At 35.8% G+C, this 13,152-nt stretch overlaps 1 protein-coding gene across 2 annotated transcripts in view; it reads right to left on the bottom strand.

Moving 5' to 3' along the window:
- Window positions 1–557: 557 nt before the first annotated feature.
- LOC149791368 (SWI/SNF complex subunit SMARCC2-like) overlaps window positions 558–13,152 on the bottom strand; it is a 55,401-nt gene continuing 42,806 nt past the window's right edge. For both annotated transcript variants that reach the window (XM_089969923.1, XM_089969924.1), the window contains exons 22-25: window positions 12,519–12,653; window positions 9,167–9,314; window positions 7,399–7,662; window positions 558–3,823 (exon numbers count right to left, since the gene is read on the bottom strand). In XM_089969923.1, coding sequence (XP_089826049.1) covers window positions 3,747–3,823; window positions 7,399–7,662; window positions 9,167–9,314; window positions 12,519–12,653 — 624 coding nt within the window. In that variant the 3' untranslated portion in view covers window positions 558–3,746. The remainder of the gene's footprint in view (window positions 3,824–7,398; window positions 7,663–9,166; window positions 9,315–12,518; window positions 12,654–13,152) is intronic.

Below are 13,152 nucleotides of genomic sequence, written 5' to 3'. Positions count from 1 at the left end.
CTACTTTAGTAGTGATGGTTTAGCACTCGTCAGGATGCATCTCCTCACAATGTTTTATGATACTACTTAGGATAGTATATGTATATGACATGCTAAAATCCTATGTAACCATCTGCCAAATGCTTAACCAGGCATGTACAAATAACGTGCGTCTAAGAATAACATTTGCCTCCTTAGCCCCCCCCCCCCATGAAGGTTATTCTAAGCCGTTAACAAAGCTAAAAATCAATGATCAGAATCCTAATAGCTAAGCTATAGAACATGAAACCTCGGTAATGACATCTTGACTAAAATATGGTAGATGTCAGCCAGACTGTAATGACAAGATGACTGTAAAAGATGTAAAATTCCATGAATTTTGTTCTGAAGCCCATACAATATTGAAATCTTGAACTTCAGGCCTAACGATCATGTGAAAATGAAAAATACTTCTTTGCATCACTAACACATGCCTATATATAAAAAAAAGACCATAGACTCTGGCATGATAAAAATAAGGTGTAAAGATGAATCAAAGGACACTGAAATAAATAATTAAGACTTTCAGGTTCAAGAAGTAGGAGGATATGATTGTTTTATTTAAATGCTGTCAGGATGAGTTTAACTAAAACTCTGACTTTTGACTTGTATGTTCTAGTCTAAATTTCTGAGATATTTTCTTCTACTGGCATCATTACATGAATATTGGTATAATCATTTATCACCAATGTGAAACTGTAAACTCGTGTCAAAGATGAATAACTATCTTAAACTTTCATTCAATTATTCGACCAATTTAATTTTACAACCCCAATTTGCCAGAAAAAGATATTTAAAAGAAAACAGGAAAAATGAAGCAGTTTGGTAGGTGATTACAGTACTCATACATAGCTGCCAACCCTCATGAATTTGGTGTGAATTTCACAACTTTTTCAGCGATTCACGGATTCACACCGCAAGCCAAAAATTCACATATTCTCCAATTCTCAATTATTTTAAATCTTTAATAAATTAACTGATTTCCTGTTAAGCGTTAGTCGTGATATTGGCAGTTGCGGAAACAGTCCAGTACTGCTGGTCGTGATATTAGTCGAACTACAGCCGACTGTTACAGTTGGCCCTGTAGCAAGCACTTTAGCCTATTTTAATCTATATGTATAAGAGTAGATTTACAAATGCTTTTGAGAGAAACGGGGGCCTAACCGGAACTTTGCTCCGCGTCACCAACACTGATTTGAGTTATCGTTCGGCATCGCATGTAAGATCTTGAAAATGTCTTCACACCAAGGAAAAAGAAATGCATTGCTCAAAAAGTGAAGTTTAATTTGGAATATATCAAAAACTGGCAGTGCATTCTGCCATTAAACATTGATATACATCATGCTTTTTGCACACAGTGTGCCACAAATTTTAGTATTGGGCATGGTGGCAGAGATGATGTGAGGAAGCACATCGGTTGCAAAAAAACACATAGAACTTGGGAAAATTAAGAATTCGCAGATTTCAACTCTGGATTATTTTAAGCCATCAGCGGAAGACAGCAAGCTACTAACGCTGAAGCATTATTTCTGAGTTTTCTTGTTGAACACACTCTACCTTTATCAGCTGGAGACCATGCTAAACATTTGTTCCGACATGTTCCCGGACTTGAAGATTGCTTCCAAATTTTCTTGTGGAAGAACCAAAAGTGCTGCAGCTCCTGTGCATTCATCAGAGCAACAGTGACATCCAAAGAGTATTTTCTTGAGTGAGGAAAAATAAGATAGACTTTAGGGCCTCCTTAGCTGCATAAAATTTGTCAGCAATATTAGTCCCCAAGATCAACCAGCAGGCAAGAAGTCTGAACTGTTTAGAAAACAAATTTACGATCAAGCAGTTGAGAAGTTTAAGTCTACCACAGTATTATGTCTTGATAAATAACCACAAGAACAAGCGAAGTTTATGAATACCATAATAAATAGAAATGCAGATATATTTTTGCATATATGTAGTGTTTTAGTTCTATATTGCGATCTTGATATAGTGTAGTATTGATGGTCAGAGTGGATGGAGTTATTGTCATGGTACTTTTCACTAATTCATATCCAAATTCACTCATTTTTATCCCTATTTTCACTAATTGTGAGCCTGGAAGGTTGGCAGCTTTGCTGATATGTACTCACTTAAAAGTCCAACTGTGAACTGCACAGGTCCAGATCTGCTGTCACATAATGCTTTGGCAAATCTGGGCCTAAGCAGTTTGTTAGGAATAATCCGTAGATGGCAGAACACGGACTAAGTTATTTGTAGATGGACTTGAAAGTATGTATGGTCATTTTGCAACAACCTAATATTAAATAACTGAACACTGTTCAAAGTAGACTTTGACGACATGTCTAACTTTATTTCAAGAAAATGAATCTTTTTAGTTTAATGATGGATGTTTGCCTGATTTTATTATATGAGGTATCTATGAAAAACAGTGACATATTACAATGAACAAATTGTATGAAAATGAAATAATCAGATCTTTAAACTTGATTTGTAAAAGGGTTTCATGAAAGGTTATGACGACATTTTATAAATACATTCAAGTCTCAAATAGAATGAAATACTCCAAAAATGAGATGATCACAAGCGTTGAAGTTGAGAAGAGCACAAGTTTTCAGTGAACCCTTCATATCACCTGTGAGTAAAAGAGTATCACTGCCTGCATCTAATCATCTAAAACCTTAAAATCAAACATGAAGTAAAAACCTTAACAATGGTGTTGATGTCAAAAGTGGAAAAGTGATTATGTCTTATCATCTTTATGCTAATGACACAAATATTTACTTGGCCTTAAAATCATAATTACACACAAGGCAGCATTCTGTAACCACAGAACTGAGAGTCCATATGTAAGTGGTGTTAAGACTGTAAAATGCAGTATCTTTCCTTAACATAACCAAAATAATTTCTACTCGATAAATGTCTATGCATATGAGAAAGAAAAAAAAATCATAAAACCTTCTGTAGATCTGGCATAAACATACATGAAGCATCTGATCTGTAGGCATGCAGCTGATGAAGTTTTAATGGCCAAAACATCTTTCCCTAATAATTAGCAGCTCGTTTTCTAACAAAGGCTTTTCTTGTGATAAAAATGTTTGACTGAAACTTTGATGAACACAGGCTGATAAGAGTGAAATTATAACAATTTCAATTCATGTTACACTATGAAAACTATCGAGATATCTAACAATTTGGAAAGACATTACATCAAAGTCAGACAAGCACAGGTGCAGTTATGCAGTGATTCTTACATAGTCCATCTTGAGACTCAATGGCAGTCCAGTTTAATTTTGTATGAACACTGATTGACTGACAGGTGATGACAGGTAGGTGCAGCTTGGTAATTCATGGTCACAGCCTGAATGCCAGACCTGTAAATCCACCAAAGGATAGAACTAAACTAATATGCTACATATAAACTGGAAAACCAGAAATGTAAGATGAAAAATCTGCTGAACTTGCTGCATAGAGTTTCTATCTATGCTTTCAAGTAATGTCCTATTCTCCATAACAAAATTTTCAGATGCACAACTGTTGAATTTATCTGTCAGCACCTGACTCCTTTGCACAAAACAGGTTTAAATGAAAATTCAGCACAGGTAATCCAACCTCTGGTAAAATATTTCTTAATATGCAAATGTAGCAAGATTTTTCCATTTGTATGCAAGTCTACTGTTCTCCAATTACACCAAGATAAGCACACCTGCTCTTTAGAGTAAAAAACTCCAATCCAATCAGGCTTTAGGTGATGGTTCTGGTATGGGTTGTGTGTCCATGGCTTCTGACCTTGATGAACTATCCTCCTCAGTATCTGGAAAAAAGCAGAAGTCCTTGTTGTAGACACATCAATTATATAGTGCTAAACTTGTCTTTATGACATTAGGTGTTGGTTTAAAGGAAATTAAACTCTGAACAAATGTTACGCAGCAGGCCTTGTCTTCCCTGTAAATGGTGTTATGGTGACGAAGTTTTCTGCTTACACAGGTGAGACAGAAACCAGGGCATGTGTATGTAAATGGTGCTATGGTGATGTAGCTCTCTGTTTACACAAGTGAGATGATTCCCATGTGTATGTGAACAGTGTTATGATGACATATCCTTCTGTTAGCATAGGCAAGACTATATCAGGCACATGTGTGATTGGTGTTATTAAGACAGCTTTTTGCTTATACAGGTGAGATGGGAACCTTGACATATGTGTGAATGGTGCTGTAGCTTTCTGCTTATTCAGGCACATCTAAACTTAAGACATGTATTCCACCAAAGTTTCAGATGAATACAGAAACTGATGCAAAGTTGGATGACAATCAGAAGTTTGAACACAGTACCATAACACTGCTGATGAATGATGGCATTGCTGTCATATATTTTACCACTACATCTCACTATTCACAAGTATGATAATAATTGAGGTCTTTGTGTAGTAAACATTTGGATCTAGGTAAATAATTACAGTATTTATGTCAGACATACTGGTACAGGTATAATTACATTCACAGACATGACAATGATCAAGGTTATAGATACAATTATGTACTATTCACAGGTTAGAAAATAATTAAGGTCTTTGTGTAAAAGACATGGATATAGATATGATGAGAAGAAAAAAAAATAGATTTCATAACTAGACAACTCCAATCTCACTGCATTGCATCACTTACTTTCTGACCTATTTCAGAGAATGAAAAAGTATTGGTTGGGAGAAGTAGTCAATAGGATTGTGTCACTTTTAACCTTTCTTATATTTTTTATATCTGACAAGTGAAATTATATGCATGTCATGAAATCATGCAAGGTATGCTTGAAACCAAAATGAATAAACTGTAGCACTAGAAGTGTCCAAAATTTAGAATTTTCAGTTGCAACCAATGCAATGTTCCTGATATTTTTGTTTAAATCTTGAGGTTCATCATGTGAAAAAGAGAATATAACATTGCATACATTTCTTATCTAATGCAGGAAACATGTGGATTTTCATGTAAAAAATTTCCAAAATGTATTTTTCCTTCAAATTAAATGTATAACATTTTTGAAATAGTTTTAAATATTTCTGACAGATCTTACACAAGAAAAAATTAGGACATTTATTTCTTAAATTTCATATGAACCAAAACTTATGTAAGATGCAATTCTTTGCAGCAACAGACTATAGTATTTCATGTTTTGTAACCTAAAACAAGTGTTCAGGCAGGTCATCGTGTCTCACCCCTACATTTACGGGACTGCAATTGTATAATCTAAGTAGCCCAAACACCTCAAAATCATTGTCATGCAAGTGAAATTTCAGGCAAATAGCTCCATATCTTGTTTCTTTTTTAAACCTAAAAAACTACAAAAATGTGAATTTTGCAACCAGTTTCCCTGCACTAGCCTTTCCTAGCTAGTAGATCAAACCTGGAATTGTCTCCTCCAGGAAAAGTCTTAATATGATGTAACAATAATAAGCTACCATATATATATGGGTATAAACATGGGATGAATCTGGGTACAAACTCCTAGAATATCTGGGTATAAAATCCTATACATATCTAGGTATAAACTCCTAGAATATCTGGGTACAAACTCCGAAACATATATGGCACAAACTTAGGATATATCTGGGGACAAACTCCAAAACATATCTGGGGACAAACTTGGATATATTTAGGACATATCTGGGTCCAAACTTAGGACATATCTGAGTACAAACTTAGGATATATCTGAGTACAAACGTAGGATTTATCTGCATAAAAACTCCTTGAAATATACTGGTACAAACTTAAGATATATGAGGGAAAAAATGTCAGACATATCTTAGTACAAACTATGGATTTATCTGCATACAAACTCCAAGAAATATATTGGTACAAACTTATATATATCTGGGAAGAAACATCACATAAATGGGTGCAAACTTAACAAATATCTTGGTACAAAACTCAAGATAATTCTGGCTCGAAATTTGTGACATATCTCGCTGCAACTTACACACATAATAATAAACAACCAAAGTTTTAGTTAAATAATTCAACTTGTGCAGAAGATTCGCAGTGTTGTTCCCAGACCACCAGTCATGGCAGGTTACTGATAGCCTGATGAGATTTTAAATCTAGTAAAGTCGCACTTTACTGGAGAATTTATTACCACTGAAGTAAAGAGCAGAGGTTAATAATATTAAGTTGATGCCCAAAATACACAGTGTTAAAGTTACATATCCATGTATTAAAGACATGGCAGCTCCAGAGGAAGGCAAGGTATGCCCCAGAGAGTAGAGTGCAAAACCTCTCCTTAAACAGGCAAGAAAACTGATACCCGACTTTCAAAACCTTCAAAAAACGGTTCATTAACAATGTTGACTGCAATGACAAAGCTGCCACCAGAAAAGTGATGCCTCCATCTCTATACAAAATGGAGACAATATTCATATGTGGATATTCAGAAACCAGAGGTTTCAATACAAACTATCTCAGTCTGAAATGAAATGAACTTTACAACACAGATCAAAATGCATACTGTGCAGAGATGTAATGATACATATTTCCAGTAATGTATTAATAAGACTTGTTGGCGATACTTCTTTGTGATACCTCTTTGCAAAGTGTTCATAATACATTCAAATTTTCCTGAGATTTTCAAATGATCTACCAACTGCGTGTAGATGGACACAAATCATAGCTGTATTTACTACTTGAAACAAAGTTTGAAACTTATGAATACATAGAATTCAGTAATAATATAATAAACTATTCTCTGATGAACTTTCATCGACAATAACTTTCACAATCTATACACATGCATGGGTATTTGAATTTAGCATTAATGGGATTCCATACAAATTTTTTGTGAGATAAAAAAATAATGAAATTATTTGTCAAAAAGAAACAAATTAGGATTCACAGCCAGTTAAAATGAACGGTATTGAAGTTAATTGGAATATGAATTTTTTCAATGGAAATTAAAGGCAGTGGAAGCCAAAATTAAGTTATGCAATTTCAAGTTATGTGACCACTCTTGGGAATGCAACTATTGCATAAGTGGGAGACAGCTGTACTTATTTGCATGCCTTTTACTTGTCAGGAAATAGAACATTTTCAAAGGGCTGTGCTAGTGAAAGACTGATGAAGCAATGAAGCCAGTAAAACGGGTATCTGGACAGTAAATCTTCCAAGTTCTCAAAATTTCAAAGACAAAACATTCACCCCAACTTGAATACATTTTAGAAATATGTGTGGAACTTAAAAAACAATGTTATTCTATGTAGCTCTATGCCACAAGAAGTATCCTCTGTTAATAGTAAAAACCTTTCAGACTAATAGTTCTTCAAGGATTTTATACTATCAAATTCAGACATTTAACTCATCCAAAGGCATGCTACCCTTGCACAGCTGATAGAATTCTGCAAATACCTGGAGTAGGGACAGGAGAGTCTGGCTTTATTTGGCTCATAGCTTGCCCTTGGGATGACATGCCCTGGCTGGAGATAGTGGGGCTAGGGGCTGGAGTTGAAGAAGCTGTGAGGGACTGAGACGTGACATGTGAAGAAGCTACTGGCCCCTGCTGAACCTGGGGACCTTGCGGGGGCATGGGAGACCCCGACATGGGATAACCTTGTCCCACTGCAGCTGCTGTTAGGGTCCCAGCCTGGCTACTGGGTACCAGCCCATGTGAGCCTAGGAATAAATAAAGAAAAGAAAAGAAAATGAGAAGATAATTCATGAGTTAATGGGATGCATATTCCACAGTCCCTTCCAGTTATGTCATGCAAATTGCAAGATTATCTGAATTTTAGACTATTGGTACATTCATATACCAATAATAATATGTTTTGGTGAAAGTGTTACTTAATATTGAATGTGTTTTGAACATGTAATGAATAAAAGAACATGCAAATTGCTTTATCCTGTAAATATTCTGTTGTGTGGGGAATAACTGACTTTCTGACTTGTCTCCAGAATGGAGATAACCACACCAATTCATCAGCATATCACATCCCACAAAACCAAATTTGTTTAATTTTACAATTACAACAGCATGAACTATTATGAACATTACATATATACTGAAGATAAAATTGGTTAAAAAATGATGGACTTGTTTCCATTTGAATTTGCATAGATGATGTTGAGGCAGCAAGGTGATGGATATTAGACACATATTTTGAAGATATCAACTACCTACTATATAAACAATCAGCGGATTATTCCCACTTTCTCAAAGCCTATTTCAATCAGGTCTCTCCAAGTGTTACTTTGTCATCTATGCAGATAAGTTACTTAGCATGAATGGGCTTGGGTAGATGTTTTCTGGTCAACCATGACCTAATCTCAATGAACATCTCCACTGCCCATATCTTTATAGTTTATGTCTTGTGCATCTTGTAATAATTCTTTCAGCACCAGCATCGCAATCCATGCACTAATATCAGCATTTATCAGAATTTTAAGGATCCAATTTTGGACCACAAAGTCAAGTTTGCCCAGCAAAATGGGGTTCCCACAGGGTGATTTTGGTGATTCTGTATATAGCATGATGTTTATAACCATTGGCATTGTTCAATCCATAATTGTCAAGAGCTGCTTTGATAGTGGTCTTTAAGAACATAAAAACCTAATTTCTTCAGATTACGATATTGATATTAAATGTGTCAACTGAGTCGTGTGGAAAAAAGTACGTATTTTCTTCATGATCTCTGCATTTACGATGTTAGCAATCAATTTAATTAACCAACCTGAATAACTACAGTATGAGTTACATCTATTTGCTCACAAATGCATAGAAATGAATGTCAAAAAAATCATTTACAGAGACACACATCTTTTGGGGGGGGGGAGGAATGATACATCCATGAAATTAGGTACCCATGAATTTGTTCTTTGTACCAAAACGTACAAATTTTATACCCATGAAAATAAGTTTCATAGTATGATGGTAGCTAAACCTGGATTAGTGAGTACATCCAATTATCAATGACCTTTCACCTTTCCTGTAAGTTTTTGTCACCCAATTAAGTGAAAATTCTGCAATATTATGCTACTGCCTGTCCTAAGCAGTTATTTCTGCCATTCCTTCAAGAATTCAAGTCAAATATGCTAGGCTATAAGCCACCAGGTTCACAACAAGGTGTTTCTTTAAAATGACCATTTTGCCACCCATATGCTAATATTTGTTCCTCACCATCGCCACTTCCATGTATGCTCTGCTGCTTCTGTTCAGATGCCATCTGCTGGATGGCAATCTGTCGTGCACGGTATTCTGCAGCTCGGATCTGTTCCATATGGAACTGCTGTCTTTCCTGTAGCAGCTGCTGACGCTGGTACTCCAGCTGTAAAATAAACAGTAATCACTATTAGTACAGTAATCTGTTCTGTATGTGTGATCTACTCCATGTAAAATATAAGACAATGCTGATGATCAATCTGAAATAAACAGTAATTACATTATTAGTGTAGTCCTCTATTGTTAATGGTACTCTGCATTTTGAAGGAAAACTTATCTACTAAGAGTAGATTTCAGCTGCAAACAGTAATCACAATAACAGTACAATAATCTACTCGTTAGCTTTGCAATATGTTACTCGATCTGTATGACATTATTAACAAAGAAATGAGATGTGTCTGTTTTTACACCTGACAGAACTGATAACAGTGTTTACCACCTTCTGGTTTTTGCTGGAAATTCCATTCTTCTCATGGACGAAAAAATTGAAGGTATTAGCAATGGCAGCATTGCAAGGGCCCTGTTCATGACAATTTGTTTTGCAAACCCATAAACTGAGGAACTTGTAGTGGTAAACTAAAGTGAGAAGAATGGGCAATAAGAGGACGTAATTCCATTAAATGATGATGTGGAATACTCGAAATTCAACTCACTAAAGGTCTCATAACTATAAATGAGTGTGATAAAATCAGAAGAATTCCACCTTCTTTAGTAAAGTTCTAATGTAGAAGGAAATGAAGGACTGATAATCTGAATACTGTAAAACTCTTGTAAATGATAATGTGAAATGCCTGAAATTAAAATAAACATCTCATCAGCATAATGATGCCTGCCAGATCTGATTGAAATCCAGCTTCCATGGTAAAATTATGCTGCAGAAATTAATGTTAGGAGCAAATGGAAACAGGGGAAATTACTCCCTAAAATGATGTTGTGGAAGAGGGCGGCATGCAAAATTTGGTTGACATCTTGGGAAGATAAATTATGGATGGGAAAATCAGGGGGATAGATGAGCAGTGACCACAACCCATCTAAATAATGACAGAGAAGGCTGGAAATTGAACTACTCTAATGTCTCAAATATAAAGCTGGCTACATAATTTGGTTAAAATACACTAATTCCTAGTTGAGTTATCCGGCGTAAACCAACTTAATGACAGAGAGCTTGGTGGATGAATGGACATGATTGCTTAAGGGCTTAACTTAAATTAGGAATACACTATATCCTCTACCTGCATGTCACAAGTGGAATGTTCATTCACTTGCATGAATGGCTGATGACAAAAAGAATCAATATAAAAAATGTTTGCCAAATTATGCATGCAGATTTTGGTTTGAATTGTGTGCTTGTCAAACTGTGAAACTCTGAGATCAAATGCTATAACAGTAATCTGGAAGCAGTAAATTTGCCTGAGATTTCTGTCCCAAACATTTAATCGGGATAAAATCTAACATTCAGGAAAATCAGCAAAAGTTGATGTCAGTCATAGTGACAAGGTAATAGTACACATACTGGAAAGTGCTATCCACACTGTGTCATATGGACATATTACAAAGTGATATCCATGTTTTGTTACAGGTACATACTGGAAAGTGATATCCAGGTTATATTACAGGTACATACTGGAAAGTGATATCCATGTTTTGTTACAGGTACATACTGGAAAGTGATACCCAGGTTATGTTACAGGTACATACTGGAAAGTGATACCAATGTTTTGTTACAGGTACATACTGGAAAGTGATATCCAGGTTATGTTACAGGTACATACTGGAAAGTGATAGCCAGGTTAAGTTACAGGTACATATTGGAAAGTGATATCCAGGTTATGTTACAGGTACATATTGGAAAGTGATATCCATGTTTTGCTATATGCGTGTGATTTGGATTTTTAATGTTACTTTAACAATTTTTCAGTCTGCTACAATGTCAGCAGTGTGCCAGTTTGTAGTCATGTGAATGGTGTGTGTGTGATTTGGACTTTTAATGTAAAATCACTATGATGTCTGCAGTGCAGTGTGGCAATTTATAGTGATGTCTAGCACTATGGCATCATACCGCAGACACATAGCATGATGTCCCATCCAGTCACATTATCCTGACACCAGGCTGACCAGTCCTAACACTAACCTCTAAATGCTGAGTGCCTAGCAATGCAGCTGCTAGTACCATTTTTATAAGTGTTTGGTATGCACACACAGGAAAGTTGTTGTTTTTCTTGTTGTAGGGTTTAACGCCATTTTTCAGCACAAGATAGGCTATATGTGGTAGCCAGTATAACTGGTGGAGGAAGAACCCTGGAAAACCTCGGGAAGAACCAACGCATGAAAAGCTACTGGCTAGCTATCTCATGTACCCATGTTAGCTGAGCCTTAGACTCGAACCCACGCAGATAGAGGTGAGATGGCAGTTATCTAGAACAGTGAGCGCTTTAGACCACTCGGGGCCCCACACACTATAAAGAGATATCCATGAATAGCTTAAAGCACAAACCGCAAAGTGATAGCCATGTCTTATTATCTACACATACTATAGGTGGCGCTCACCAGATAATATGTACTTTTGAGAGAGTGACATATGTAAGGTGAAGTAGTTCGCATTTAAAACATGCACAGTGGAGAGAATGTTGGCATATCTCTATGCTACATTAATGTAATGTGGATGATATTTCTTTTGGATATTGTACTTTTGGAAATTTTACATGATTTAAGCACACTGCTAACTAAAATGACTGCTCCCTTGTGTTAAAAAATCAGTCTGAATTAGTCTAAAGTGCACTATACATAGCAGCTATTAAAATAGGGAAAATGAATTTTGCCAGACTAGAAAATACCAGCTTCTGAAAGTGCAATGAATGAATTACCAAATATATAAAATGTAAAAAAAGTTATCGGCTCTTTTTTATACAACTGACCTCTGAAGTTCAGGAAGTGAAAATGACCAAGTAGAGCTAGCACTTTTTTGAAAGGTGCACATTTGAAGTAAGGCCAAGCTGTATACTCTATAACCCATAGTACACCCATCAATCATACACCAAAATAAAGGGAATTAAAGGTTCTTTGCATTATACCTAAGATATACAAGGTCTTTTTTAAATAGCCAGTATAACCAGTGAGGAAAGCCGGGGAAATTCTTTTTCTTTAAAAACCTAACCCTATGCAAAATGCGAAACTGTACAGCGCCACCATAGCCATGATTTGCTATCAGCTGATATGGTGAAAGATATTTAAAAAAAAGAAGCAAAAGGAATCTGAGACAGGTTGATGACTACTAAGGGAGACTACTCTTGGGGAGCGTTTTGGACTGTACCTGTTCTCTCTCCCTGTCCATAATGGCCTCTAATTCCTCAAAGTGTCGCAGCTTGATCTCGAGTTTTTTCATCTGTGTTTCCACCAGCAATGCCACTAAGCTCTTAATCTTACGTTCCTCTACAGCAGCAAGGTGCTGAAACAGTATATAAATTTTACAATATCTGTTAATGTACTGTATCACAGGGATACAAAGTACTGCAAGTAAATAAATTTTCCAATATCTGTTAATGTACTGAATCGCAGTCAGAATAATTAGACTGGTTGTATGTCATATACCTGCATTTAACAAATTCAGAAACCCAAAAATAAATAGTGCAAAGAGCTCTAAGCTGAGGTAAAATTACATCCATTTATGATGGTATGGTGGTATTTTCAAATTGTGTTGCAATTTCATCAATTCTCAAGTAAAGGTCATCATCCCCTCTGCATCCGATTTTCTCCTCAAATTTATACTACTCTAAATATGACCTATTCATCCCCAAAAGTTATGGAAATCCACAAATCAGTGGAAAATTCGCATCCCTGGAGATTTTACAAAATAAATTGCCATGCCAAGCTTGATAAAAACTGATCTGTTTTTGTTTGAGCTAATGTTTTCAAAAGCAAATATGACTGACAACACAGAGACATTT

Source organism: Sinohyriopsis cumingii, chromosome 9 (genome assembly GCF_028554795.1).
Source record: "Sinohyriopsis cumingii isolate HCF-2022 chromosome 9, ASM2855479v2, whole genome shotgun sequence".
In the NCBI taxonomy this organism is placed as follows: domain Eukaryota; kingdom Metazoa; phylum Mollusca; class Bivalvia; order Unionida; family Unionidae; genus Sinohyriopsis; species Sinohyriopsis cumingii.
The sequence above is the reverse complement of the archived record's forward strand: the minus strand, read 5'-3'. Positions and strand labels throughout refer to the sequence as shown.